Genomic DNA, 26,990 nt, shown 5'->3' on the forward strand with positions numbered 1-26,990 from the left:
TTGGCACCTCCAGAAATACAAAGTCACAGATAAAAGCAGTCAAATTATAGAATAACAATTCATATATGACTGAACTATTTTCCTCTGAAACAGGTACAAACCTCTGGCTGACCTCTTAAAATCTGAATGATAAAAAAGCAGATACTACTTTGTGTAAACAAATATTATAAAACTGGACAGGAGTGCTAATTTTTGAGCACGTGATTTTGTGTTGGTTAGGTATGATGGGGCTGCTTGTAGGAGTAAGCTGCAGGTGGGGTAGGGAGAAGAAATCTTGAAAATACACCATCATATCAACATACTTTTATTAGAAGTGGCTACGCAAAAGGAGCACTTCCTCAACAAAGCCTGACGCTCTATTACACAGGCTGAACACAGTAAAATCTAGATGTTAGTACAGAACTTCTATTATTTCAAACCTTACATGTAGTATCAGAGTTCTTCCATTTTTATCCTAACATCTCAATGACAGCCACTAATACAAGACCTTCCAAACAAGAATGCTGTAATTATTCAGTCCACTCATATGCCACATTCTTCAGAACACTCTTGTGGCCTAATTTATTTCCAGCCATTAAAAGTTGTGTCGTTCTTGTTTTTTAACCCTACCTAACACAGACTTTCTCTATTGCCAAAGTTAGCATTCCTTTGAGTCCTCTGTGAAGTTTTACCATTTAGTCCAGGTTTCAAATTGTCAGACACCTGGGTAGGTGTGGCAAATCTGCACTAATAAAATATTCATTCCTTATATCCAAAAATAACTTATTACTGTCTATGAGGAAATTCTGCCAAGTGATGCAGCCGAATTCTGTTCAGCAGTTGCATTGAGCAGTTACTCACATTGCAGTATTCTGCTCTTATTAGCCTCCTTCTGCAACACCTAATTCCTGATTCATAACTTGCACATAACACTTCTGATTATGCAGAGAGTACAAGTTATTCAGCCACTCGGGCCTGATCTAATTTGTACTGATACCAAGTCCTTACCCTTAAATGAAAAAGCATAAACCAGCATTTTTCAAAAACTACAGAAGTACAGAACCTATTTCATCTATATCTGTGTAACATCTCTTCTTCTGAATGCACAGATGTACACTATGTATACCTTTGTCCTAGCAAACCCTGAAAGAAGCACTGAAAGGACCCAAGGACCCTAATGGTTGCCTCTTTAAGTCTTAGAAGAACGTAAGTTTAAACAAGCAATTAATCCAGTAATTTCAAAACACACTTATGGTCCATTGCTTAGCTATAAAAAGGCATATCAAGTATGTCCCACTAGCACTGAATCAATGCCTTAAAGAAAAAATCCTTTTGTTATTAATCACAGAATCATTTAGGTTGGAAAGGACCTGAAAAGACTTAAAACAGAATAAACTAATTAGTTTGTCTGCTTCATCCTCTTGCAGAGGTGAAATGCTTTGTTTCCTCAAAGTAGAAGTGCTTTTTATTCTATTAAAACCTGTCACAACATTAAGAATGCTGCGACCATCTGACAATGGAGAGTAATAGCAGGCCCAGTCTCATTCTTTGAGTCTGCCCAGCTGAAGCAAATCACTCATTAATAAGCAATTAATGGCTGTCAATGACTTTACAGAAAGAAGAGACCACAAGAATTTCTACTCTGAAGAAATCTATCAGTATGACCAAGCAATTGTCAGTGCCTACAATGACGAACATGGTAATTCAGATAAGAGTTCTGCATTTGTATCTAGCAGGCTTTGAGCTTTACCTGTCTTGTCTTTGCTGATGTTTCGATGAAAGGAATTCCATAACTTCTTGCTAAATCCTGAGCTTGTTTTGTATCTACTGTTCTGGAAGGCAGATCACATTTGTTTCCTACTAGCACCATTGGGACATCTTCAGAGTCTTTAACTCTCTTTATTTGTTCCCTAAAAAGAAAAGAAGAGAAAAAAAGGAAAAAAAAAAGGACAGATGGTATTTAACAGGTATTAATAGTCATAGTTTATGTGGTATATTTTAAACAATAAAAAAATAAGATTAACATACAGAATGATGTTGGAATTTACTGCACATACACCATTAGAAGCCACCAAATAATAAACTGACCAACACTGTCACCATAAAGCTTATAATTTCATTTTTTTTTAAAAAAGTGAGGTTGACATTTTGCAAACAACTATATATTTTGATGTCATTACACTTTCCCCTCCCCCCCCCCCCAACAGCTAATGCCAGAACAAGGCTAAGCAGCTCCAGTATAAATCTTACTACTTATCTCTCCTACTCAACACTCAATACTCAATTCATTTGCTAAGATAAAACATTGTCAGAAGCACTATGCCTGTTGTCTTGATTTTGGTTTGGGTGGGGGAGGCAGGGGGGATTTGGGCTCGTTTGGGTTTGTTTGGTTTTTTTAATTAAAGACAGCATTACAAATTCTGCATTTAGACAGGGGATTTCAGCTTTGAAGACCACTGGTCTAGTTCTCTACAAAGAGAAATCTGGTAAGAGTCCTTTCAGCCATTAGTTAGAAAGCATCTTGAAATACTAGTTAGATGTACTCATAAAAAATCTCAAATAACAGGAATTAATTTTACGACTTCTGCCTTCCCAAATAATCTAGCAGTATGTTCCTTAATATAGTCACTGTTTTCAGTTATTTGTTTATAAGCCTTCAGCTTCAGTCTGCAAGGTCATCCAACAGGTGTGTTAATACACAGTAGAAACTCCAGCATTCAAGTCACAACATTCTTTGAAATAAACCGGGAAGGCCTTCTACAAATCCATTACTCTCTTTTAAAAGAAAAACTCCACACACAAACCTATGCTCCACCTTCCCCTTACATCAACATACATCTTACCTTTTTCCCTTCTTCCTCTACAACCAGAGGAAACCCATTTGTAATGATTTGGTTAGATAATGAAGAGAAGTTTCCATTTCCCGCCCCCCCCCAAGAGCAATAGAATGTTTTTTCAATTTGTCACCCATGCTGTGCTAATTCTTACCATGGTTTTTGTCTGGGTTTTTTTTAAGTCACCAGTACCAATAAGAACATTTTTATATATAATGAAATTTATACGAAGTCTGGAAGAAAAAGAAAGTGCCCACATTCTCAATATTGATCTCTCTCTGGGTTAGTATGCAGCAGTTTTGCCCCTCATTTGCAACAGTACTCTCCTGATCCTGCAGCTTCTCCAGGGAGATAAGGCAGCAGTAAACTATTTCTGTAGGTAGCCATTTACCTGTTTAGCTACTCACATCAACATACTACACTATAAAGCGAGCTGACTTGCTGTCATACAGGAGAGAACGAAGCTATGCAATCAAAGCAGTTGTACCTTGTGATCAGGGCAGTTGCACCTGCTGACTTAGATTACCTTGAACTGTCATGGTATCCCACCTTAAATGAGAAACTGCAACATCTACTCATAACAAAAATCTGCAACTTCAGCTTATGAGTAGATCTTGGGTTTGCAGGTAATACCAACAGCAAAACACTTCACCACCACATGGTGGCATAGAACTGACAGCATTATAAATGCTTAACTAGGAATAGCTTAACATTATGTGTTTGGGACTAATCTTAAACTGATGCTGCTGAAGTGATCTCTGATGGGATTTGCATGGCCTTCTAACAGAACACCCAAGGAGAATTCAGTTTAATAGTAAGCTACTAAGTTATAAATCATCTGGTATGGTAATGACCACAGACTGCTTCTATTTCTGTATTTCTGTAGCTGACAAAGCAAGTATGAGTTGAAATTTTTAACTAATTGCTACCAAAAAACTAGTAACATGGTTTTTCAGCACTCATCCTGGAGCTTTGGTTTTGCGTTTGTCTGCCCTTCTTGGGCATCAGGGCTCACATGTTACTCTTTTAGTAACATTCCACAGGTTATTTCCCCTCCACTCCCAGAACAAAAGCTAGCACTTGACATTATTGTCTGTACAACTGCAATTGCGTTAAGTTTTTCCATCTTAGCACACAATTTTATCTACGGAATGGGCAGAGTTTAACTAAGTCTTCACTATGAACAGACAGAAATACTAAGTCACATTAGTATATACCAGAAGAGCTTTCAGATACTTTGCCTGCCTAACTTGTGAACAAGGCAGATTTTCAGATTACCCAAAATTCCAGTCCTATAAACACACAAGTTGCAATATTGCTAATTGGTAACTGTGTCCTTAGATGGTATTTCATAAGAGAACATTCTATTATCTAGTGGAAGAGCAAGCAACCTATCTACCTAACACAAGAGTTGGTAGATTATCTTTCAACATACACACCTATAATGGTGAATATCTTCAAAAGATTTTGTATTGTTTATAGCAAATACACACAGGAAGCCTTCCCCTGTTCTCATATACTGGTCCCTCATTGCACTGTATTCTTCTTGACCTGCTGTATCAAGAATATCCAAGAGACAGGTTTCTCCATCAATTACTACTTGCTTCCTGTAGGAATCCTAAGAAAAGAAAAAAAAACCCAAACAACATAAACCTCTGTTAAATACAAACAAGTAAGAATTTGAACACCTATAAATCAGGAGATATTAAAGTTGTTTACCAGTAATCGAGCATGACTGAAAACACTTCACAGTTAAAATCCAACTTTACAGAAGGGCAAATGACAGCAGGGAAATAGTGTCCCATACTTACATGTATATGGTAATCCAGAAGTAGAAAGAGCACTGAAAGGACATGTTCTTACCTGTATTCTGAATCTTCAGCGAGTAACAGTACATAAGTGCATACACGCACAGAAAAAGGGCAGTGTTATTTTGTACAAAAGGACAAAAAGTACAAAATGGATCCAGATCAAAAGAACCTCCCCTTTGTCTCTGTTAATAGACTAACTGAAGAAACTTGTAATCCTGGTTTTAAAAAGTTTGACTTAATTGATTAATCTTACTCAATTTACCAATTATTTAAGTAAAATTTGACCTTCATCCTATGAATGTTTATGGAAGTGTTGTGGGCCACAACACAGCGAGAGTACACAAGACAACTCCAAAAAAAATATCTATGCCACTATAAAGGAAATGAAGTATAAAAAGCCTTCTGTGTTTGGGACAGGAAATATGTTTTGTATGCCTAAACAGGTGCACATAATGATAGCTGTTTTTAAGTTATCAAAGTTGAGTTGACATACTTGAAGTTCAAACTTTTTAACCAAGACAGACTATGAGAGTCATATAAAAGCCCTGATGTGTTAGTTGAGGAGATGTTGGAACAAATTATTTCAATGCTATCAATTCAAAGCTTTCAGGTCACAGATTCAAGTGGCTAAAATCTGTACAAAGTCCCAAGCAACAAGATATTAATGTCTAGTTACAACTCTCTTTGGTCCTAGGCTTTTAAGAGTACATAGTTTTAGCAGTATGTATATAAGCATTACTTTCCAATTAACTTCTATAAACAACTATTTGAAAATAAAACCATGTCAATAAGCTTTAAAAGTAAGTACACAGTACTTGTGACAAAAGGTATAAACACAAAACCTTGACATTACCTTTCAGATCCCTTGGTTAGAGATTAACACAATATTGTGATTGTTCTTTTTAACACTATACAGAAGCAAACTTAAAACTACTAGGAAGGGAATTCGAGAATTAAACTTGCAATTCTAGCCATCTTCAAGATAAATTCAGAATGACCTTCCTTCTTCTGTACCTATTTTAAGGCACAGTACACCTACACCTGTGCGTTTTCTATCTATTTGTATTTTTACGAAAGGCTCTCTTCTTTCCTGTTGCTCATGCTAAAAAAAAGTGGGACATAAATGTGAGATTAGAGAGTTTGTTTAGTTTAAGATACTGATTCTGTACAACTATCTTGAGCCTGGATGACATTTAAAAGTATCAGGTAAAACAATATTGACTGTTTACCCTAAAGATAAAAGTTACCTCCAACGTGATTTGGGAAATATTTCACAGAAGTGCAAATTCAGTGTTCAAGTAAGAAGCAGGTAACTTACTTTAGAAACATATAAGCCATTTTTAAATATTGATGCAGCTGAGACAAACACACAACCTCCAATGTGTTTTAAAATAACGTTGATATTCTCTCTCATTGCTTAAAAAAAAAAAACACAAAAAAACCAAACCAAAAAACCCCACCAACCACCCCCAAAGGACACATTTTTATTTCAATTCAATTCAATAGCAGATCCCCCATGCCCTATGATACCTTTATCACAGTTCAAAGTACTAGTACAACTTCTATCGTTATACTAGGCATATTGACAAAGCTTTCATTTTCTCTTCTTGCAATTTTACTGCTATTTTAAAAATATGAAAAACAGTTCTTGAAAAGCCTGTATTATTCCTTTACATCTTAGCACTTCAAAGGGAAAGAAATTCCGCTCAACTGAGCTCTAAAAACAAAAGCTTTAAGTAATTTTCATCAAAGAAAATAATTTTTAAGAGAAAAAGAAAACAACTTTGAAGAACTGCTGGCTTTAGCATGCCCACCAGGTTAGCAGTAGCAGCAAAGATGCACCAGCATAAAGCACAGCATTGGTACTGATGGGGGGGGGGGGGGAGGTATGCTTTGAGATTATAGTTGTTTTGCCCACTTCTGGAGAGAAAATTCTGTCACTAGCTAGAAATAGGATTTGAGGTGGAAGGAAAAGAAAAACATGGGAGAGAAGATTCAAGCTTATGATTTCCTTAGAAGCTACTGAAATAATAAACCCTACTTTTTTGCCTCCCCCTCCACCCCATTCTGGCCCAAACATCAAACCTGAAATCCTATTTGTCACCATAGCTAAGAAAAATTGAAACATCACATTCAAAGCTCAGGCTACTGGGACCCCCACTCCCATCATGGTCAATATCAGTGTAACCATACCCAAGATAAATTTGTTTATTTAAGTATTACCATACTGTAAAAATCAAGTCCTGCAAAACAGAACGTAGGCTGTAACAAAGTGTTATGCCACTACAGTAGTCATGGCACTTCTGCTTCAAAATGCAATCGCAGAACCCACAAGGCCAGATTCCCCCTCAAAAACAAAAAACCCAACCTCCTAAGCTCTAAATTTCATAATGTATGAAAAACCAATAGCTTTACTGCACATTGGAAGATTTGCAGTAATGAATGGAATTAAGTAAAAACAAAATGCAAACTAGCAGTTAATTTCAAAGTGGTACCTCATTCCAAATACGAATTTGCAATTTTTCCCCTGTATGAAGACTCAGTATATCTATATAAACAGTGTTAATTTCATTAGTCACTTAACCTGCTTTTATTGGCCTTTCACAAACCATAAAAATCAGCATGAATTATGCTAAAAGAGTAATAATTCCATCTGTTCACAAGCACTGATAAGAAAATGTGATAGGAAATCTCAGCTACACGATACATATGGAATTTATCTAAAAAACCCACAGCCTAATAAATCCCATCTAAGCGAATAACTATAATTTTGTTAAAATCCATTATACCAGTGATATAATGTTAAAATATCACAGCTACTAAGACTAAGCTATAATTAAATATTGGTGGAAGTTTCACAGGTGCACAGGTCATTTAAGAACACAGATTTAAGTATCAGTACTCCTAAATCAACCAAGGGATTTTGCTAATCCAATTGAAAACCCCCTGACGGGCAACTAGGAAAGCCATTCTTTCTCTAGGACATTTAAAAGATGACATATATTTAGCACTAAAACATGCTGAAGCTGTAAAAAAATTAAAATTAAATTCAAAAAATTATATTGTTACAGAAGATATCCCAAGTAAAGATTTAACAAGCCTCGACCAGGAGAGGGCACTAGTCCAACTGTTCTATGTATTACGCCAGATTTACAAGGGTTAGTGTACATATAGTTAAAGGACACCCCACACTTAATTTGCTTGGCTATAAATCTGTGCTTGGACGTTACTTAAAATAAGATATGAAACTGTGAAGCACATACGAAGCATATATATACGAGCAACAGTAGCCACCCAAACATGCACTCAGTTTAATTCCTCCCTCTGCTCCCCATCATCTGCTATGCTCAAATATAAGCAAATAGAATACTCAAGCAGACCATGAAACTTGGCATTTTCCAAACAAGTTATTTATTGAATCATTAAGTCTATTCCACTGAAAACAGCAACATTAACATTGTAAATGCATCTGTGATTAAGTGGCTAGTGTATTTTTTTCTCCCTTCAACTACATCATGACTTCACAACACGAGACTTTGAAAGTGTCGAGTTTCATTTTGCTAATCACAGGAAAGAAATTATTCAGTAACCGTGCAGTTATGAAATCCACCATAGATTACAAACAGTGATCCCTTTTCTCTGTCTATCCCAAAACATTTAGCTTGATTATTTATCTGTGAGGAAAACTTGAGTATTTTGACAACAGCCATACAGCAATGAAAGAAACAGTAGCAAGTGAGAAACAACAGTAGTGACACTACCGAACCATCTTAACTATTCTTATTTACCAGTCAAAGCCACTTTAGCCTTATTTCCTCATACTGCACAGAAAACACTTTACAGCTATTGTTCTTTGATCAGGCACCACAACAGCATCTACAACAGGAAGCACAAACAAGCAACCCTTCTCAACTAAACAGGATTCTGCCCAGGCAAGGACTGAAGCATTTAAAGACAATTAAAAGCCCATTCTCTGCAACCTGTCAGCCACTCCAAATTGCAGAGCACTCTTATTGTAAGAACTGAATTATTTCTTCCCTACAAGCTTACCTACATGATTGCATGAGTGCACACAAAGTGATTTACCACACGAGTAGGAAGATACAGTCTCCATCCTCAAGGTCTCAGAATTTACAGGACAAAAATGGTAACTAGCACTCAGACAAGAACTTGTAGGAGTTGCAGAAGATAATACTGTTGCACACAACAAGTTGTGGATGCTGGTAAAACCCAGTAGGTTAAAGGTTTCTTTCTTTCAGAAAAGCTTAACTGATTCTGGACCACCACAGTGTTACACTCATCCTGCACACTACTGAGTAACAGACACTTCTGGCAATTTAGGTTCTTTCTGTAAGGAACTGTATTTTCGTTTTATTACCAAATACATTTTAATGTAAAATATTCTTCAAAATACTCGGCTTTTTGATTAGCTAAATCCCTCGAGTGATTTAGCAACACAAAAAATGCCATTATTCCTCGGTTGTTTACACAGCTCCGGCATTATACAACTTACAACAAAGAACCTCCACAGTACTTTTTGTAATGTGTAAGCATACCTCTAACCTAAGAGAAATCCAGATAAGTATGAACAAGAATTACCAAGACCAACACCCTCTGGAGTTTCTTTTGCAGGAAAAAGTAAAACCTATTTTGCTTGTTCCTTTCAATGAGTTTTGTGTGTTTTCTGTTTTTTACGCGTGTTTTGGGTGGTGGTTGTTTTAAGATTTGACATCTTAGTAACTGAAAGTGCTGCTCTCCTAGTGCAAGGCAAACACTGTTCCTCTCTCCATAGGTCTCTTCACAAAATCTTCTATAAGCATACATGAGGTCACCTGGCCATGCAACAGAGAGACATAAAGACACACAGGCACATTAAGGTAAACTCAAACTCAAGTCAACACATCTCTGTTTGGAGCATATTAACTGGGGCCTGCACTTTGCTCAAGTAGAACGGCTTCCTACAATCTCAGGGCACTGTATCCTTTCGCTCATGTCTACCTGAGAATGACTACACAGCCATTTTCCAAGTTACCATTTTAAGACTAGATTTAAGCCTTTGTGATTCCTTCAAGTGAGCTTGGTAGCACCTCATTGTATAAACATATAAATGAAGTCATAAGCTACAGAGCTTCAGTGCTGGGAACATAAAAATCTTGAGTAAATTATAGTGTCATTTCTCCTTTTATACAGTCTGTGGTTATTAAATCCAACGATCCACAGGAGATTTCAGACACCACCAGTATTTTTCTTAAATATAAGAGGCAGAGCTTGCCCGCTCATTAAAGACCTTTAAAATATCACAAGTTTTAAAGCTCCAACACAATTTCAGATTTTGAGAAACTGTGACATGTATTTCAAAGAATCCACTACAGCATCTTACAACATTTTACTAGATACAGAAACACACACTGGTATGTTTAAGAAAAAAAAAGGGGAAAAAATAAAACCAGACTCCAAATTTTTGCTGCATTTGCCATAATATTCCAGGACACATTTCTCACTGTGTGAAACTGATCCTAATGATGGGAGCTGAGAAAGCCTGACGCATACATTTCAGAACTACAAGTTTTCCTTCTTGATATCAAAAAGTTAAGTCACATTTAAGAGGTTGAATGCAAAGCCACAAATATTTTTGCCAACTATTTCCAAGTGAATTTGGCAAATACTTTTTCACAGAAAACCTAAAAGCATGCATCCAAACTGTCCAACAAAACATGGCAATTAACACCATACTTCAATTGATCAAAATTGTTAGTTTTTTACTGCAGTTGTTGTTCCCTTCTCACAGCAATTGCCTCTCCAATGCTACTCCAATGTTGACCATTATCTTCGAGGTCTTTTTATTATAAAGCCTTGTTCTATGTTTTTGTGGTAACTGTCCAGAAGTAAACAACTACCCTTATCACCAACAATCTCTCTTCATAAAAAGTGTAAGATGAAAGCATTTACCTCTATTGTAGGGTCATATTCATCCACAAAGTGATTCTGAATTAGCTGTATTGTCAAGGCACTCTTGCCTACACCACCAGCTCCAACGACAACAAGTTTATATTCTGTCATTTTTTAGCAGACCTGATGACAAAGAAACCAACGTTATGCAGAGTCAGGCTCCGACTAATGAGGATGCTGTTGGTGCGTTTCATTCAGTATCAGGTTCCTTCACTATTACCGGAAAGCAACTCCCTCCCTGAAAGACAAGACAAAAAGCTACGAGGGAATGCTATTTCTCAAACAAAACTATACATAGGAAACATAGCGCGGGCACTAAGCTGAAGGGCGCCGGTTACAAAGACATAAGAAACAGAAGGATATATTCAATCTTGGAAAAGGTCAGAGAGTATTTCTTGCAGGGCAAAGATTTTGCTCTCCACTGCCTTCTCCCAAAGCCCCAGTGACTCCGGGAGACCTCCCGGGTTTTTACGGAAGCCGGGCCACATCGAGCGTCCCTCGGGCTGGGCCACAACCCCGGACAGGCGCCTCCCGCACACGGCCGCGGCGGGACAGGCGCGGGTGCGGGCACGGCTCCACCTGACGGCTTCGCTTCCCCAGGCTGTTCTCGCCGGGCGAGCCCAGCGCGGCCGCCCCAGCTCCGCCGGGCCCCCCCAGCTCCCCCGGGGCGCGGGTGCCGCCGCCCGCCCCGCTCCCCTCAGCCGGCAGCCAGCGGCCCGGCCCGCCCGCCCAAACTTTCCGGCCCGGCGCCTCGGCCCCGAGCACGGAAGGCTTAAGGATTTAGGAGGAGGTAAAAATAAAAAATAGCGAAAAAAAAATATATATATGAGGAAAAAGGGAGGGGTGGGGGGTTGACTCGGCACAAGCCGGCCGGTGCCAGGCTCCCGGAGGGCGTTGGCCACCTGTCCCGCCGCCCCCTCCCGCGGCCGCCGAGCCACCGCCCGCGCCGCGGGGAAAGACGGCGGAGGGGCAGGCGAAGGAGGCTTCGGAGGATGCCGGTAGAGGGGAAGCGGGGCAGGGCGCAGCCCCGCGGGCGGCAGCGGGACAGGCGACGGGAGGCGGCCCCCGCCCGGCTGCCGGGGTTTCTGCCCCCACCGCGGGGCGAAGCCGGGAGGAAGACGGGTAAAAGGGGGGTGCCCCGCTCCGGGAAGCCGCACCGCTTCTCCCTGCCCCACCTCGAAAGGGAAGGGGGGAAGAAAGCAAAGCGCGGCGGCTCGCCCCGGTTCGAGCGGGGTAGGGATAGGGATAGGCGGATACCTGCCCGGCGACTGCAGCGGGCCGCGGGAGCACGCCGGCGCCTCCCTTGCCCGCCCCGCCGCGGCGGTCGCTCCGCGTCCCTTTCCGTCCCGGTCTGAAATGGCGGGGGACGGGGAGGGCTGGGGCTGGAGCTGCCGAGGGAGCCGAGCGCCGAGCGGGTGGATGGATGGGTGGACGGCCGCGATCGATGCGCTCCGCGCTCCCACGCCCCTTGCGGCAGCGGCGGGCCCGCCCTCCCTCTCTCTCTCCTCCTCCTTCTCCTCCTCCCTCTGCCGCCCCGCCGCCCCAACCGCTGCCTGCGGGCGGCTGAGGCGGCGCGGCGGGAGGAGGGGGAGGAGGAGAGGTCGGGACCGCCGCTGCGGGCACCGGGGGACTCGGCGCGGGAGGGAGGGTCTGTGGGGGAAACGTGCGCTCGGGGGCGGTGAGGGGAGAGAGGTACAGCTCCGGCGTTTCCTCGCCATTTCCCCCTCGCTCGGCGCTGAGGGGGACCCGGCTGGCACCGCAGAGCGGGGCGCTGAGGGAGCGGGGCCGCTACGGGCGCCCTGAGGGGAGCAGCGCGCTGGCGGCCCGGCCGCGGCCGGCGTGAGGCAGTGCCTGGCCGAGCGTGAAAAGCATTTTTATCCGTAGCTGGTCACGAAGATGTCAGCAGAGGCCTTATGGAATGGCCGCAAAACTTAGGCGCTTGTTAAAGTTGGTCGGCTTTCAGTCGTTTCCAAATAAAACGTATATGTCTTCATTATTAGCTGTGGGGATGCTCTGTATAAAAGTTAATGAACACAAAGTTTTTGTGGAAGCAAGTTAACAATTGTGCATAGAAGCCTGTTTTCTTATTAAAAAGCCAAAAATGTAGTTTCATCTAATTGAAAGGTTCAAATGTGTTGATTAATCTACTATAATGTCATTTATACGCCTGTGTTACATCCCAAGGAGCAAGATTTTTTTTGAAATATATCGCCAGGTCTCAGACAAAGGTAATTAACCCTGTTCCTAATGAAGCTTATTCCAAGGGTAACTCCAGCAATGCCAGCTGGCTCACACAAGGGATTAATTTGGCCAGTTTTGCTTTCCCTCTTTAAAGTGGATGGTCAAAAATAAGTGTGTCATGTCTACACATCTGGTGTGCAAGAGTTTTAAGAGGCTGGAGCTTTGTTCTCTGCAACTGCGTGGGACAACTTCCAGCTTCTTTCATTCTCGGTGTGCATCTAAGGGGCTCTGCTTTTGGGCCATACCCAGCTGAGCATTGAAGGCATTAACCCTCTGGGACTGTTCTGTCTAATTTAGAAAGTGTGTTCCTGTGATTAATTCACATAAGTAAGGCAAAGCCCCTGTGGTGGTGTTCAGCACTACTCCCTGACGCTAAGGTGTTAAGACTCGGGTAGAAAACAAACACATCTTGGAGCTGTTGTGTGAAAAATGGTGTCTTCTCTGGCAAAGACCTCAAAAGATCAGACAAGCTTTTCTTGTATTCTTGAAGCGAGTCGTTTCTGTCACCGAAAGCTGTGACAAAAGTCTCGTGGTCTCTTACGGGAGCTTCTGTAAGGATACTCCTACAGCAGGAGGGTATATACTGTCATGAACTGCGGAGAAAATGAATTTGGAAAACTCTTGATGATCCCCTTTTCTCCTCTCCCAGGGATTTAGGTGTTAGTAACCTGGTCATTTTTTTGTTAAATGTTATTAGATCATTTCCTAACAGCCTCAATAATAATAAAAAAAAGACTCACAAAAACACGTGTGACAGTGTAACATGAAATCATCTTGCAGATCAGAGGTAAAACTGAGTGATTCAGTTTGCTTATTAACTAGGCAATCTCACATGAGCAGATATAAAAACCAAAAGAAAGACGTGCTTTCAAAGAACAAGTAGCCTGGTGGTAAAACCACAAACTTGGGATGTGGGAAACCCACATTCCCATCTGTGGTGTGAAAGAGGCAAAGGAAGGATTTGAATGCAGATGTTTGGTAACCGAGGTAAACGCCCTGATCAGCAATTTTAGGATAGCCGGATCTCACTTTCATATTTTGCCCCCCCTAGGAAAACTATTTGAGTGTTGTGGTTATTCCTAACGCAGTGGGAAAATGCCTGCGTAACAGGAAAACTTGCCCAGTTCTGCACATAATGCTGGTGTTCCACAAACAGCTTTGATGGTTTGTTCTCATCTTACAGGGCTTTATATGGGGAGAAGCTGTTCATCTTTAAACCCACACAGTCACAGCTGGGATCAGAAGAGTATCCAGAGAGCAGCTGCATTTGGTAGAATATTCTCTGTGAAAACTTCGGATCCCGATGACAGCCTGAATCGTTGTATCTCCGTACAATCTCAATGAAATGTGCAAACAATCATTTTGCATATCGTTGGGAGGGAAAATGAATTTTTAGGATTCTGGAAAAAGCAGAATGCAAAGCTTGATTTTTTTCTGTCTGTGTGCATTATTTGTTTATAAATGTCTATTATGAAATTGCTGTTTGCTTTATTTAAATTTCATTTAGAAATATCTTCTCAGACTTATTTGTGAAGTGGTTTGAAAACAAGCTGAAATAAAGCCGATCAAAAATATTAAGTGCCAACCCATACACTGCATTGATATGAAAGCTGGTGAAAAGTCAGCACAAGTGATGCAACACCTCCTAGATTTTGCAGAAGTATTGTTCTATGAGTTACCGACTTCATTTCAGTGATTGCTTCTTCAGTGCAATTTGCACAGAGAATTTTGAACACAGGCAAAGATGCACGTCCTCAAATCCCAAAGCACTTCAGTGTGCTAGAGCTAAATACTTTTGTTAAGTTAAAGCATATTCATCAGTTCAAAGGCTTCTTCACATTTGCCTTAAAATACTCCAGTTCCAGTCTTCTGGATCCTCCGATATGGATCTTTGAGGACAAATCACCAGTCACAGCTCCTTACTCTGACAAGATGCTTCCCTTACGATATCAAGGCCAAGTACAATCACATCAGCTACCTATTTAAACTACTCAGATTTGCCCAGTCCTAAATATTACACAATATTTAATTTACACAATTTTTTAAAAAATAAATACACAAAAATTCAGTGACATTTAAGTTTGATATGTATAAGCATTCACCACCCATCAGCTGTTGCAAGGTTGGGGGGAGGAAATGTAAAATACTGCTCCAGCCTCAAGATAAATACGAAGTTTTCCCTGTTAACAGAGAGTGTCAGACAAGCTGAGACAAGAGTTAATTTTCCTGTGGCTTTTCCTGGCATTGAACTCTATGCAAAGCAGATGCAAAGCCAATGTTGAGTTACTACAGGAAGATAAGTGGGTTTGTGCAACGTCAAGATTGCCTGCCACGAATTGGGAATATTAGTAAAGAGAACTTCTCTGCCACACACAGACAGGCCAAGGGTCCCTAGCCAGTATGGCCAGTAGAGATGCATATGTTGCCTGCTAACCACCAATATAGATTCAGCCCTGGCCACGTGTAAGCACACAGTTGTACTTCAGTCGGTTTGGCCAGAGGCCACAATACTGGCATTAGTGGTGGTTTCATGCTTTTAGGCCACCATTATGGCACTTTGCACAGGGACAGACACTACCTGATCAGCCTGCGCCTGTAAAGTGTTTACATGACAAAGTTCTTAAAGACATTTGATCTGGCTGCATGGGTTTATATGGGCTGTGTGTTATGTTTTATGCAGGCACATTGTTTTGCTCTGGTGTAAGATTCCATGTGTCTACCCAGGAGCAGCATTTGAGATATTCCTGTCATTTGGGACATACCAGCCTGCAGTTTTTACCTTTTCGTCTTCTCCTCCCAGGAAAATTAAGACTTCTAAGGAAGTCCTGCCAACTTTGTTACGCTGCCCTATTATTAAGACCACCTACAGAAGATCTTTCTTTTTAAGTCTTATCTGGAGCAGTACAAATGCCCTTACAAATTTTTGTCTGCTGACACAGCAGGATACAATTATATATTCTCCAAGACTTCTAACTCACAGCTAGGTTGTCCACTACCCACTTTAAACAAAAGAATAGCACAAGGTCCTGCAAACCTTCCTTCTTTGTTATATGTAGGCAGTAAGGAAACATGGTTAATGTATTTTTCTGCACTAACATCAGATTTGTCTTGAAAGTGCTAAAATACACCACATTACTGGTATTCGTAAATGGTTTGACTTTTGGTTTAATTCAGCTGTCTCTGACTTTTTGAATATAGTTCTCTGCTAAAAATGGGGTGGGGTGAGAGGAACAGTTCAACTGTGAACTATTCTTTAGGAAACTGGATGCTTTTGCTATCCCACTAATGTCATCTGGCATCAATTAACATAGCATCTCTCTAATTACATTGTCAGCATACAGCCACTAAATTAAAATACAAAGAGAATTGTTAAAATTTCCCAATTTAACTTCGGTATTTCTTTTAAAGCATGATTTTTCAAGTTTTGTGTATATAGGAAATCATCCAAAGCCCACTGAAGTTAATGGGCTTCATTCCTATTAGGCCCAGAAATGTTTCAAAAAATCAGTGGGGTGTCCAAATTGCCTCTCTAAACCGAGCGATCAAAGGCCTTATTTCTGTTATTGGCACCCGCAGCTCAGCACCCAAAACGCACTGAATCTGCAACATTGCAGATCTAACGGGTCTCTCAAGGGACTGAAGACTACCCCCTGGGGAGAAAAGGAGGGCATTAAACACAGTGGGAGTTCACCATCCTGCTGCACCCGTGCCTTTAGGGTGCCAGAAAGAAACTCTAGGAAGAAGGACTTAAGTAAGTAGATCTCTCCTATGCGAGACAGCATGGCAGAGCAGTGGCGGGGGGCTCCACGCCACACACCTGCAGTGTGGCTGGGTCAGTCGCAGAAAATGTAGTCCTGAGCCATGCTAGACATCTGCCCCTCAAGTGGAACCTGCGGGAGGTGAACAGAGAATGCCAGCCCCAGCATCACCCACCCCTCGTAAGCAATTCCCACCTCTCTCCTGCGTGTTCTCCTCTGCAAATGGCCCCTCAGCTCTACTTGGTGGGAGAAATCAGGTACCTGAGGAAACACGGCAGTGCTGCATGGCGGCACACCTTGCTACATCCCACGGTTTTTGCATTGTGCTAGGGTCAGCTGCTCCCTGGTGCTCTCCTAATGAATTTCGTGTCTCTCTTTCTTCAACTGTGGAGAGTAACTAGTGCCTTAGCAGAGCTTGTGCTCTCACTGCAGAGCTGAGAGGCCTTGAGCAAAACCTTTGGTTCCAGCTAAGTCCACCTTGCTTAAAAGCACCCTGTCCATGGGCAAGAGGAATCTGTGTGTGCAGCTAAGCCAGGCTGAGAGCAACACCAAAGTACAGCACTGGGTTAACTTTGCCTTTTGGCATGACCTAGAGTTCAATCCTGCTCTCAGTGAGCAGCAGTTCCACCACTTGCTTATGCCTGGGTTTACACGTTAGCACTGCCTACCCTTCAGCATCACTAGCCTCCACACATATCCCTTGGTATGATGAAAATCTGAGATCTAGCAGATTTCTAGAGTTTTATTTCTCTGGAGTTTGGTAAAACTATATATCTCCCTGAGATGATCAGAAACACATGGAAAAATATTAAAATTTGCATAAAGAGAAAAAGAATGGAATATTTTCTTTCCAAAACAGCTACTCTTTTGCTGCAGACCTTTCACTTCAGGAAAAAAAAAAGAAAATGTTGTCAGCACTTCAGAAACTGTCTCTTTTTCCACCCCAACAATCTTTTGCCTATTTTGCCTAGACCTGTAAGCTGAGCACATTGCTACAGCTCAGGACAGCGTATGAAGACCTAACATTTTCCAAGAAGTAAAAAGCATTCCAGCAGCAGTAGCAGTTCACATTTTTCTTGGACAGGATGTATTTCCCCAGTTCCCCTGGGAAACAAAGTGGAATCCCAGGGTAGCCCCCTCACAAACCTCTGTGCTTGGGAGTCAGTTATCCTGGGGATAGGAACCAGCCTGGGAGACTCACCCACTGGAGACACTGGACAACTTGCAGATTTAGGGAAGGCTGGGAGCCCCTGATCTCAGTGGTTCACAGATCTCTCAGACAGCAGAACTCAGAACCTGAAAAGCTAGGCACCCAGGCTTGCAGTCCAGGGAACTGCCTGGTGGGTTTGGAGCCCAAGATCCTGGCAAGGCAAAGGACAGGCGAGCAAGAAATTAAAATTGAAATCACCAGTTTCACACAGAAAGTTCTTGTCGGCAAATCCCTGTTTCTCCATCAGGGCCATCATCTGGATGCAGCTGTTAGCCAGCTGAAGCTTGGTCAGTGCGGGGCTGTGTTAACTCCTGCTGGGATGCCCTGAACACAGACGGCAAGGAGCATGCTGGCCTCATCTTAACGTAGCCTCTCCCACAGAAAATGTGGCGCTGCCCCTTCCAGGCAGAAGCATACCTATCTTGCTGCAGTACCTTCATGACCTGTGAATGATTTTCATTCACTGCTGCCCCAAAGGCTAAAACAGGGCTCATAGAATGGTACTTTTAGCCCATCCAAACAGTGCAGGACTGGACTCCCTGTGCCCTGGGACTTCTGCACTCATGCACACCAGTGCCAAAATCTGTGTGGCAGGGCATTTACAAGGTCACTAAATGAAAGTAGTGGGATTTTACATAGGGAGAGGGGCAAGCGTGCACCCACGTTCCCAGTCATGGGGCACCTAAAACACATCTAGTCTGTGACCAGATTACTCTGCAAACCGAAAACCAAGCTTGAATATACCAAATTTTGTGCTTACACCTCTCAATTAAATAGTGCCTTAATTTAGATGGTAAACATTCTGGGACAACCCCTGTGGCCAGGCCCTCCACCAGCATAAAGGAATGTAGTGTATGTGGAGTGATACCAGTATACTCCATTACAGCCAGTACTGGGCTTCCCAAGGCTATAGGTGAAACTGAGTTTTGCAACTCAAATGACAGAGTGGCCAGAGGCAGAGAGGGCCTTGCCACTTCTGTGGTGGGAGACAAGGATGTGGAACTGGGACAAAACCTCTGGTGAGCTGAACTGTCCACTCCTGTTGCTGCCAAGGCATGGGGAGGCATGGGGCAGCGGTTGCTACTGCTGGGTATGGCAAACCCCAAACATTTTATCATCTTCATCCCACATAACTAAGCTCTTCCTCAGCACAGCAGCTTCCACATGCTGCCACAGCCAAGGGCAAAAAAGACAGTGGGGCCACACTGTTCCTGCGTCTTCCCTTACTGTCCTGGTCTGTTCTTGCTCTACATCTAAAGCCAACCCAAATAAATTATGTATGTTAATATATGTATTTTATGGCAACCTACAAAACAATTCTGTGATCTCAGTTTAGGCCTTTGGTTGTTACTATGACGCGTGATAATAAATAAATAAACACAGGAAGAAGTAATACATATCTGCAGCAGCAGCAGTTTGGTTACCTGCTTCCCTGCACATATACACACTCCAATGCTAGAATTTAATTTTAAAAAAAGGTCACTGTACTCAAGAATACAGGTCCTACATTGCTGCAGTGAAATTCAGTTTTCATCCCATTTCATTTCAGGAGTTTCCACTTATCATCTTAGACGCTCAGAATTATTCCGGAATGGGTGCATTTACTCCAGACCTGAATTAGAACAAGTTATAGCAAAATTTGTCTCGTGGAGGCTAGTAAGTCCAATAGCAGTGTACAGCCCTAGGAAATGCATCTAGAAGCCCTGCAAGAATGTGAAAATGGCGGGAAGCATTGCTGAGGTGTAACACATACACTCAGAGATGGTTCTAAAAATAAAAGAAACTTCTGTTTAATCACAACAGTGGGACTTTTAGGATCATTTGCTCTTGCAGAGGCAGTTAAATAGATTCTGACATAGAGTACCAAGGAAGGAAATGTACATGTTTATTTTGGAGTGTTTGGATCATTGGATAGAAAGCTTATAGGAAAATGGAAAACATGCAGCAGTAATTTATTTCTAAAGGGAAGGGGGAGAAAAGTCAAGGAAATTCCCTCGCAGTCTGCTTGGAGCCAGGTTTTCAGATGGTGTAAATCTGCAAGCTAGGTTAAAATTATTGGAACCAGCTCATGTCCTGTATCAATAGAAAGCAATACAGCAAAGTTGATTTAAATTAGCTGGTGATTTGAGGCCCTAAGGACAGTCAGCATTACCAGACTCCTGCATCAGGGCAAGACCAGGGATTTGTCCTAGTCCAGCTCTCATCTGCAGCAGAGCTCTGTGGCCAGGTAGCAGACCCTGTCCCTTGTTACGTGGCAATAAAGGTCAGCCTCCTCCTCTCTTTCCACCACGCTGGCCAATCCCTGCCTGACCACATTAAAATAAAATCTGAGCTTTGCAATAATGATTTCCGTTTGCTTATCCTTAGGTTCCAGATCTCAACAGCTTTGCAAACCAAAAGTGTACTCTTCGCAACCTCCTCAATATGGTTGCATTATCAGCTGCTACGTTTTTTATTACATATCATTGAATTTGATGCATCAAGACTTTTCTGCAGCTTGCCCCTGCTCTCTAAGAATTTCACAAACAAATCACTGACGTGCACTGCAAACTGTCAAAGAGTTGCTGACATACTCTATAGTAGAAAGGCACTGGATAACCTTTTGCACTAGAATGCTATTTTTAAGTACTTTAATAAAGAGCACTATTGTTTTTGAAAATATATGGCTATGGTGAAAGGAGTTAATGGTTTACACATGATGTATCACACCCATGATAAAATTCTTCATTGAAAAGTTTAAAATCCCAAGCAGTAACCACGCACACAAAATTGTTACGGATACTCTGTGGGTTGAAGCTCTCCTCTTTGTCTGAGTATTTAGACGTTTCTAAGCATCCTTTGTGAAACAGGGCACAGATATAAAAACCAGGCTTAATGATCCAGCCACTTTTCCACACCATGGGGTCAGAGCCTTGGGCAAAATTTCCCCCATTCAAAGGCAGGAACAGAGGAGAAAAAGGGGTGCTGGATGTGTCTAAACAGCTGCCTCTGAGTGCCCTGAAAAGAAAGGCTACCAAAGCATCTGTTTCTTGGCACAAGGCTGTGGTGTTTCTGCGAAGGGGAATTGACTGTGTGCTGTTTATAACCACCCTTGTGGTAATCAGCAAGTGTCTGTATGCTCTTTAAATAGACACATTACCCTAAGGAAATACCCAAGTCAGCACCTCTGTATCCTGCTCTTAGAGAGGAAACCTGACCTACAAGGCATCAAAATTCGCTGCAGCTTGGTGAAGGGGCAGAAATATTTTAGCTAAGGCCAGACTGCTGCTTGCTTTTCTTGGAGACATAGCTCCATCATGCTTGGTTCAGCTCTCACATATGTCAGTTTTACTCTAGGGTGACTCCAGTTACTTAGAGGAGTTGCTCCATAATTAACACAAGTGGCCATGAGAAAAGAACCAGGCCTCAAGGAACTGCTTCTCAAGTAAAGCAAAAAGAATATGATTGAATAATTGATTAGTTTATAAATTCCTCATTTATTCTCAGTAATTGCTGTTAAATATGGAAATATATATTTCCAAATATTTGTCCCAGGAAATTACTGCTCTTTTATCTGATACTCAAGTCTTACTGTATGAATAATTTAAAACTAGACAAGACAAACCACTAGAGACTGTGTTAAGCAAAATGAGGATAGAGTTGCAGTCGATCAGAAGAACAGACAAGATAGTCTTCCTCCTTTCTCACTGCCTACAAAAGAAAGTTCTGAACTACAGTTTTTTAAACTGACACGGTGCTTGCGACAGTAATTCTAAAACCAGCTTCGCTGGAATACTTATCTCTAAAGAGGTCTTCGTAACCAGGTGACATCTGGAAAAAATGTGACTTCAAAAATATTATGTAAGTAAACATTCAGAATAGAGAAGAAAAAAAAGCACTGAAAAGGCATTGCGAACTGTAGCATCACACACACATCCATTAAACTGCAATTTGCTAGCTCAGTGAAGTCAGAAACTTTGCAATTATAAACAAGAAACAGAAGACAGAGATCAACATGCCAGATTTTTAACACAGTATTTTATATCAGAATCTGGTTGTATAAGCTAAAAGGAGGATACTGAAGCAAATGAAGCCATTTGGGAATGACCTTACCATAAGCGAGATCAGAACTAACTGTAATAATACAGTGTTAAAACCTCATTAATAACAGAATGAGTGGGGGAAATGTAATTTTTTCTAATACATTTCCTTTATTACTTGTCAGATTTTGACCAGCCTTTCCTGAAAAACTTGCCATTTACAGAAATATATATATTGGAGGAAATGCAATAAATAAGCCAATTTAGTTTCGCAGGGGATGTACCAAGGATGCACATACACTTACATGTAAAAACACATAAGACTTAGTCTAGGGGAAATCAGCTTTACAAACACACTTCAGCCTGTCAACTGCTAATAATGCCTTACATTGTCCTCCTCCATACAGCCCATCTCTATCCCAAATTTGCCCTTTGAATTGTTGATTCACACTCTCATTTTTCAAAGGCATCTAAATAACTCCTTGTGAACAGCTGACATCTCATTTAATTTGTGTCAGAGAGAACTTCTGTGTCTAGTATAGCTCCTTGTCAGTGGACCTTCCCTGAACAGGCAGAAGGATGAGAAGTGTTGCAGTTAAGGAAGAAACACGAGTCACTGCGTTTGTTGCCCTGTCAATTCTTAAATTGCTGTATTCACGCTCACATTCGACTTGAGATTCAGCATGATCGAGCTGTGGCCAAGCCATACTTCTGGCCATGTCTTAAGTCTGTCCAGATGGCAGGCATCCCTGCTCCTCACTGAGGCAAGATCTTAACTTCAGTGACGGGCCAGGGCTTCTGACTCATGCAGCTCCCGCTGAGAACAGCAGCCACAGGGAGGTATAGCTAGTCGTGGAGACAAGAGCATGTGCCAGGGATGGGAGCAGTGGGATCCAGGGGAAAATACCTGATAAAGTAACCTTCTTCCAGTCTGCACCTTGCCTCTGCAGGATGGCTGAACTGAGACCTTAGCAGGAGTGAGGAGCAGCAGGGCACTTCCCTGCAGGGCGCTGCCAGTTCTGCAGGCACTTAGCACCAGCAGTGGTGCTGATGGGTGACTTGAGCTCTGGCTTCGACCACAGGGGAGGACACAGGCCTGCTGTGTCTCAGGTGTGGGGAGGTAAGACTGGCCTGTAGGCATGCTTAGGGAATGCCACTTACATGCAGTTCGGAGTTTTTTTCCATTTGGATGCAAGCAGTGTTAAAACGATCTGGAGAACAGATGTAGACATAGCCTTTGTGCTTCTGATGTGGACCTCGCTGTGTGAGCTGCTTTTTCGCTTGGTGTGACTGGAAGATCATTAGTTACTAATGCTAACTGGTGTTTAAGGAGCAGAGGCTGTACAGTTTTACAGAGGACATAGTCAAAGAGTTAGTGAAGGCCTCAACTGTTTTCTTTTTCTGATTGGAACCACCTCACTCTTGACTGGGATGAGATACTTTATCGTAGGCATCGTAGTGTTTGGAAGACTTGTTCATGGTAGCTGAGCAGGGACATAAAGTGTGCTCCTGAGCACACTGGCAACACTGGGCTCAGGCTCTCCATTACAGCCTTCTTTAAGTTTCCGCCTCTATTTAAGAGGCCAAGAGCATTTCTGTGGCGCTCTACACATGAGTGTGGACAGGGAGCAGGTACACACATTCACAGATCAGCCTAACAGGGACAACCATGATTCATTTACATTCTCTGTTCCCAGCAGGTCCTGTGTGTGGGTTAGCAGCCCTCTGTAATGAGTAATCCTGTAAGCCACGGATAGGCATGAGCAATACAACCGCTGTGGTTTGAACTCTGCGTTCGCAGCTGGTGGCCAGTCTGACACCTCGCGCAGCGCAGAACAAAGCTCACCCAGGCATTTCTGCAGCAAGCTCTGAGCTGCTCTGTAAGGTTTTACATGCCTGCAAAGGAGTCACCTACCAGTGCTACTAAATCTTTCTTCATGTCATGGACTGATTTCAGCTTTGTGGTATAAAGGGCTAAAGCTGCTGAGGCAAATACATCTCTAGTAGATAAATTTCTTATGTTCTTTGCTCCAGCACGCTTGCCAGGGAGGGTTCATCTGCCACCACAGCTGCCAATGCAAGGAACAGCTCCTAGGGAGGAAAGCAATCTGCTTCGCCAGGGAGCATGGATGAGGCAAGGGGAAGAGTGAAAGCCTGTTGAGGTGAAAGGCAAAGATAGCAATAGATCAGTGGAAGCATATGAGCTGACAGGTATATTTTCTATCAAGAAGACAAACAAACACAGAAGCATAGATCTGCTTTTTGTGAAGAACAATTCTTCATATACAAGGAATGTGATGTCACTTTACTGACTTTTGAAGAACACCTCTAAAATTCCTCTCGAGCATCACTGCTGGTAAAACTTATAAATCTGTTTGAGACCCGGGAAAGGAAGATGATGTATGACTGTAAGATGTCATTGCACAAATGGTGTAGTTCACCAAAAATAAGACCCTGAAGACTTACCCCTGTCCTCACCCTACAATTATGGGGAGGGAGTGACCATGGAACACAGTGTTTAGGACACCATGGAATATATTTGGCCTCCAAGCTGTTCTCAGAGCACCTTGACATACATAATTAGTGAAGATGCTGGTATTTATTTAGGGCTTGTGGTTGTGAAAAATAGAACAAAGATTTTTTTGGGTGGGCAATAATCAAGGCAGTAAAATAATTTCTCTCCTATCTTTGCTTTTTCTCTCGGATTTTCAATCATAGCAACAAATTGAACCCCACCCCTAGCCAGTTAGTTCACTTAGCTCACGCTTTCTTGACAGCTAACACATGCTATGCAAGATTACTTCCCTACATTCCCTTTTGCTTTCTACCTTTCTGTTTCATTCCTGCTGTATCATCTTAAAGCTAGAAGATCTTACAGTTTCAGTTTTTGAGAGCCTATAGTCAGACTGACAGAAGGCAGCAGGGAATGAGCTTAGCTTGCTGTTTTTCTCAATAGCTCTCTCTGAGATGAAAATTCCTCCTTGCCACATACAGTCCTAAATGAAAGAGTAATTTCTGACTTGCTTTCACATGCCTTTTGATTTTCTCCTTCTTTAGTCTGCACATGTCTCACAGATACTTCTCCAGACACTGTTCCTTATGGACCAGTATCACCTTACATCACTTACATTTTTATCAAAGCTTTCCTTTTAACAGAGAGATGCTCCTTAGAAAAAGTTCAAATCTAAATTTCCCTGAGCTTTGTGAGAGGAATCAGCATGGAATTTCATTTTTCTATGGTGCTCAAGTCAATGTTTTTCTGGGATTTTTTTTTTTTAATTATTTGGAAGAAAACTTGTTTGGGATAAAATTAATGTTACTTTTTGAAAATATAAACTGCTATCAGCACCTGAAATTTGTAGCTTCCATTCTTTTAAATGTCCATTAGTAAAATAATCATTTACTGAAGGCAGAGAAAGAATTAGTACCATCTGACATTACAGTCAGAAATAAAGGTTGCGTATAAATATGTGATCAAACAGTACAATCAGAGTGCAATAAAGAAATCTAATTTAGCTGACTATTCAAGGCTATTCTGCTCTGCAGTTCTTTTGTTTCAAGAAGAAATAAGATAAAAGCTGGCTAGGTGAGTAATAAACCTATATCACATATATTAATATACAGTAATCAGATAGTAAAATCTCATTCAAAAGGCTTATTGTGCAAGACACCATACAAAGGCAAACATAGTTCCTGCCTGGCAACTCAGTAAAGGCAAAACGGAGAACGAATCAGTTTTAACCTAAGTAGACCTTAATATGAAGCATAATAAAGTCAGTGCTGCTCTTTCCATGGACTTCCCTTGATTTCAGATCATGTGTCCACATACACGCATGTGTGCACACATGCACAGAAATTTGTTCCACCTATGTTTATAGATACACACATTTCACTTAGATGCAAGTCTTGGCATGACACTATATATGCATAGCAGTGTATGTGATCATACCAAAGAAAAGAATCCGGGCGTCACTCGGAATGAAATCAATACCTGTTCAGTTTAATTGCTGCCACTCTCCTGAAATGCATTTGTGTCTTAACAGTTGTATTATGACAGAAGCAGGTAGGGAGGGATGATTTATCTTGAACAGAAGTAGAGGATTAAATTTTAGAAATAAGATATTTTTGTTGAGAATAACAAGCACGTATTTTTATTCAAACTAGCTGTTCTATGAAAAGAAGGAATTTTACAATCAGAGTTTTCTGGGTTTTAGCATAAGCTGAGGTACTCAAAATCCTACACTGAATGCATAAGCTACAAAGGTTAAACCTAGCAAAGCAGAGTTTTAGCAATGTGGGGGCAGGGTAAGAATGCATCTTTTCTTTAGAAGTGTTTCAAGAACTAGTTCTCACAAATTTTTGAAATATTTTGTGTGGCATTTAATGAAGTCACATCAAGACTCCCTTCCCAGCCCTTAAGAGATGCTATTGTCTTTTTTCAAAGCATACTCCTTCACTGGTAAACTTGTGATAAAAACAAGCATAAAAGACAGAGAAAACTTTGGGTAAATTAAACATTCAAATTTTGGGGCAAACAAACAGCTCATAAGCTTGAGGAAAGAAGCCAGTGTTACAAAGGCTGATGCATGGAGGACAATTTTCAAACTTATGCTCAATGAAGTTGGGTGCCCTACCCCATACACAAAGATTGACCAAAACCAGTGTGAAGTGCTTGGGTCAATGCAAACTTCCAGACACAGAATTTCATGCTTAGATTTAGCTTTTATTTGTGAATGCTTACTCGCTATTTGCCCTTTAGCCCATTATGTGGGAGGCTGGCTCCTACATAAAAGTCATGGTACCTTTAACCTAAATCCTACTTCCTAGCCCATTCCTAGTTTTTCCTAGCCTAGCAAGAGTAATGTTAGTCTCAAAATCCTGTCCAAACTTCAGCAGATAAATGCACTCTGCCTACCTAGCTTTCCCACTTAGTTTCAGTTAGGAAAAAAATATGCTGCAGTTCCTATATGGCTGTGTTTTACAAAGTTTGTACAACACAAATGTACTGAGCCTTTGTCAAAATGTGCTGTACATCAGACACAGCCACAAAATTGGGTCAAAAATTGCTCAGTGCATAGTGTACATCAATGGCTCTGGAATCTCTTTGTGTGAAGGAATTTCTATAAATGATGTATAAATCAATTTTTGTCATTTAAAGGCATTTCTTTTTGTGGTTTATTGTCTCAGGC

The 26,990-nt window shown here is 41.5% G+C and overlaps 1 protein-coding gene across 7 annotated transcripts in view; it reads right to left on the reverse strand.

Moving 5' to 3' along the window:
• KRAS (KRAS proto-oncogene, GTPase) overlaps positions 1-11,984 on the reverse strand; it is a 26,896-nt gene extending 14,912 nt beyond the window's left edge. For 3 of the 7 annotated variants that reach the window (XM_037387665.1, XM_037387668.1, XM_037387667.1), the window contains exons 1-4: positions 11,831-11,941; positions 10,574-10,831; positions 4,253-4,431; positions 1,730-1,889 (exon numbers count right to left, since the gene is read on the reverse strand). In XM_037387665.1, coding sequence (XP_037243562.1) covers positions 1,730-1,889; positions 4,253-4,431; positions 10,574-10,684 — 450 coding nt within the window. In that variant the 5' untranslated portion in view covers positions 10,685-10,831; positions 11,831-11,941. Of the gene's footprint in view, positions 1-1,729; positions 1,890-4,252; positions 4,432-10,573; positions 10,832-11,830 lie in introns of all 7 variants that reach the window. The other 4 variants (XM_037387663.1, XM_037387664.1, XM_037387666.1 and 1 more) reach the window with 4 other exon arrangements.
• Between the last annotated feature and the right edge of the window lie 15,006 nt (positions 11,985-26,990).

Source organism: Falco rusticolus, chromosome 5, assembly GCF_015220075.1.
Source record: "Falco rusticolus isolate bFalRus1 chromosome 5, bFalRus1.pri, whole genome shotgun sequence".
Taxonomy (NCBI): Eukaryota; Metazoa; Chordata; class Aves; order Falconiformes; family Falconidae; genus Falco; species Falco rusticolus.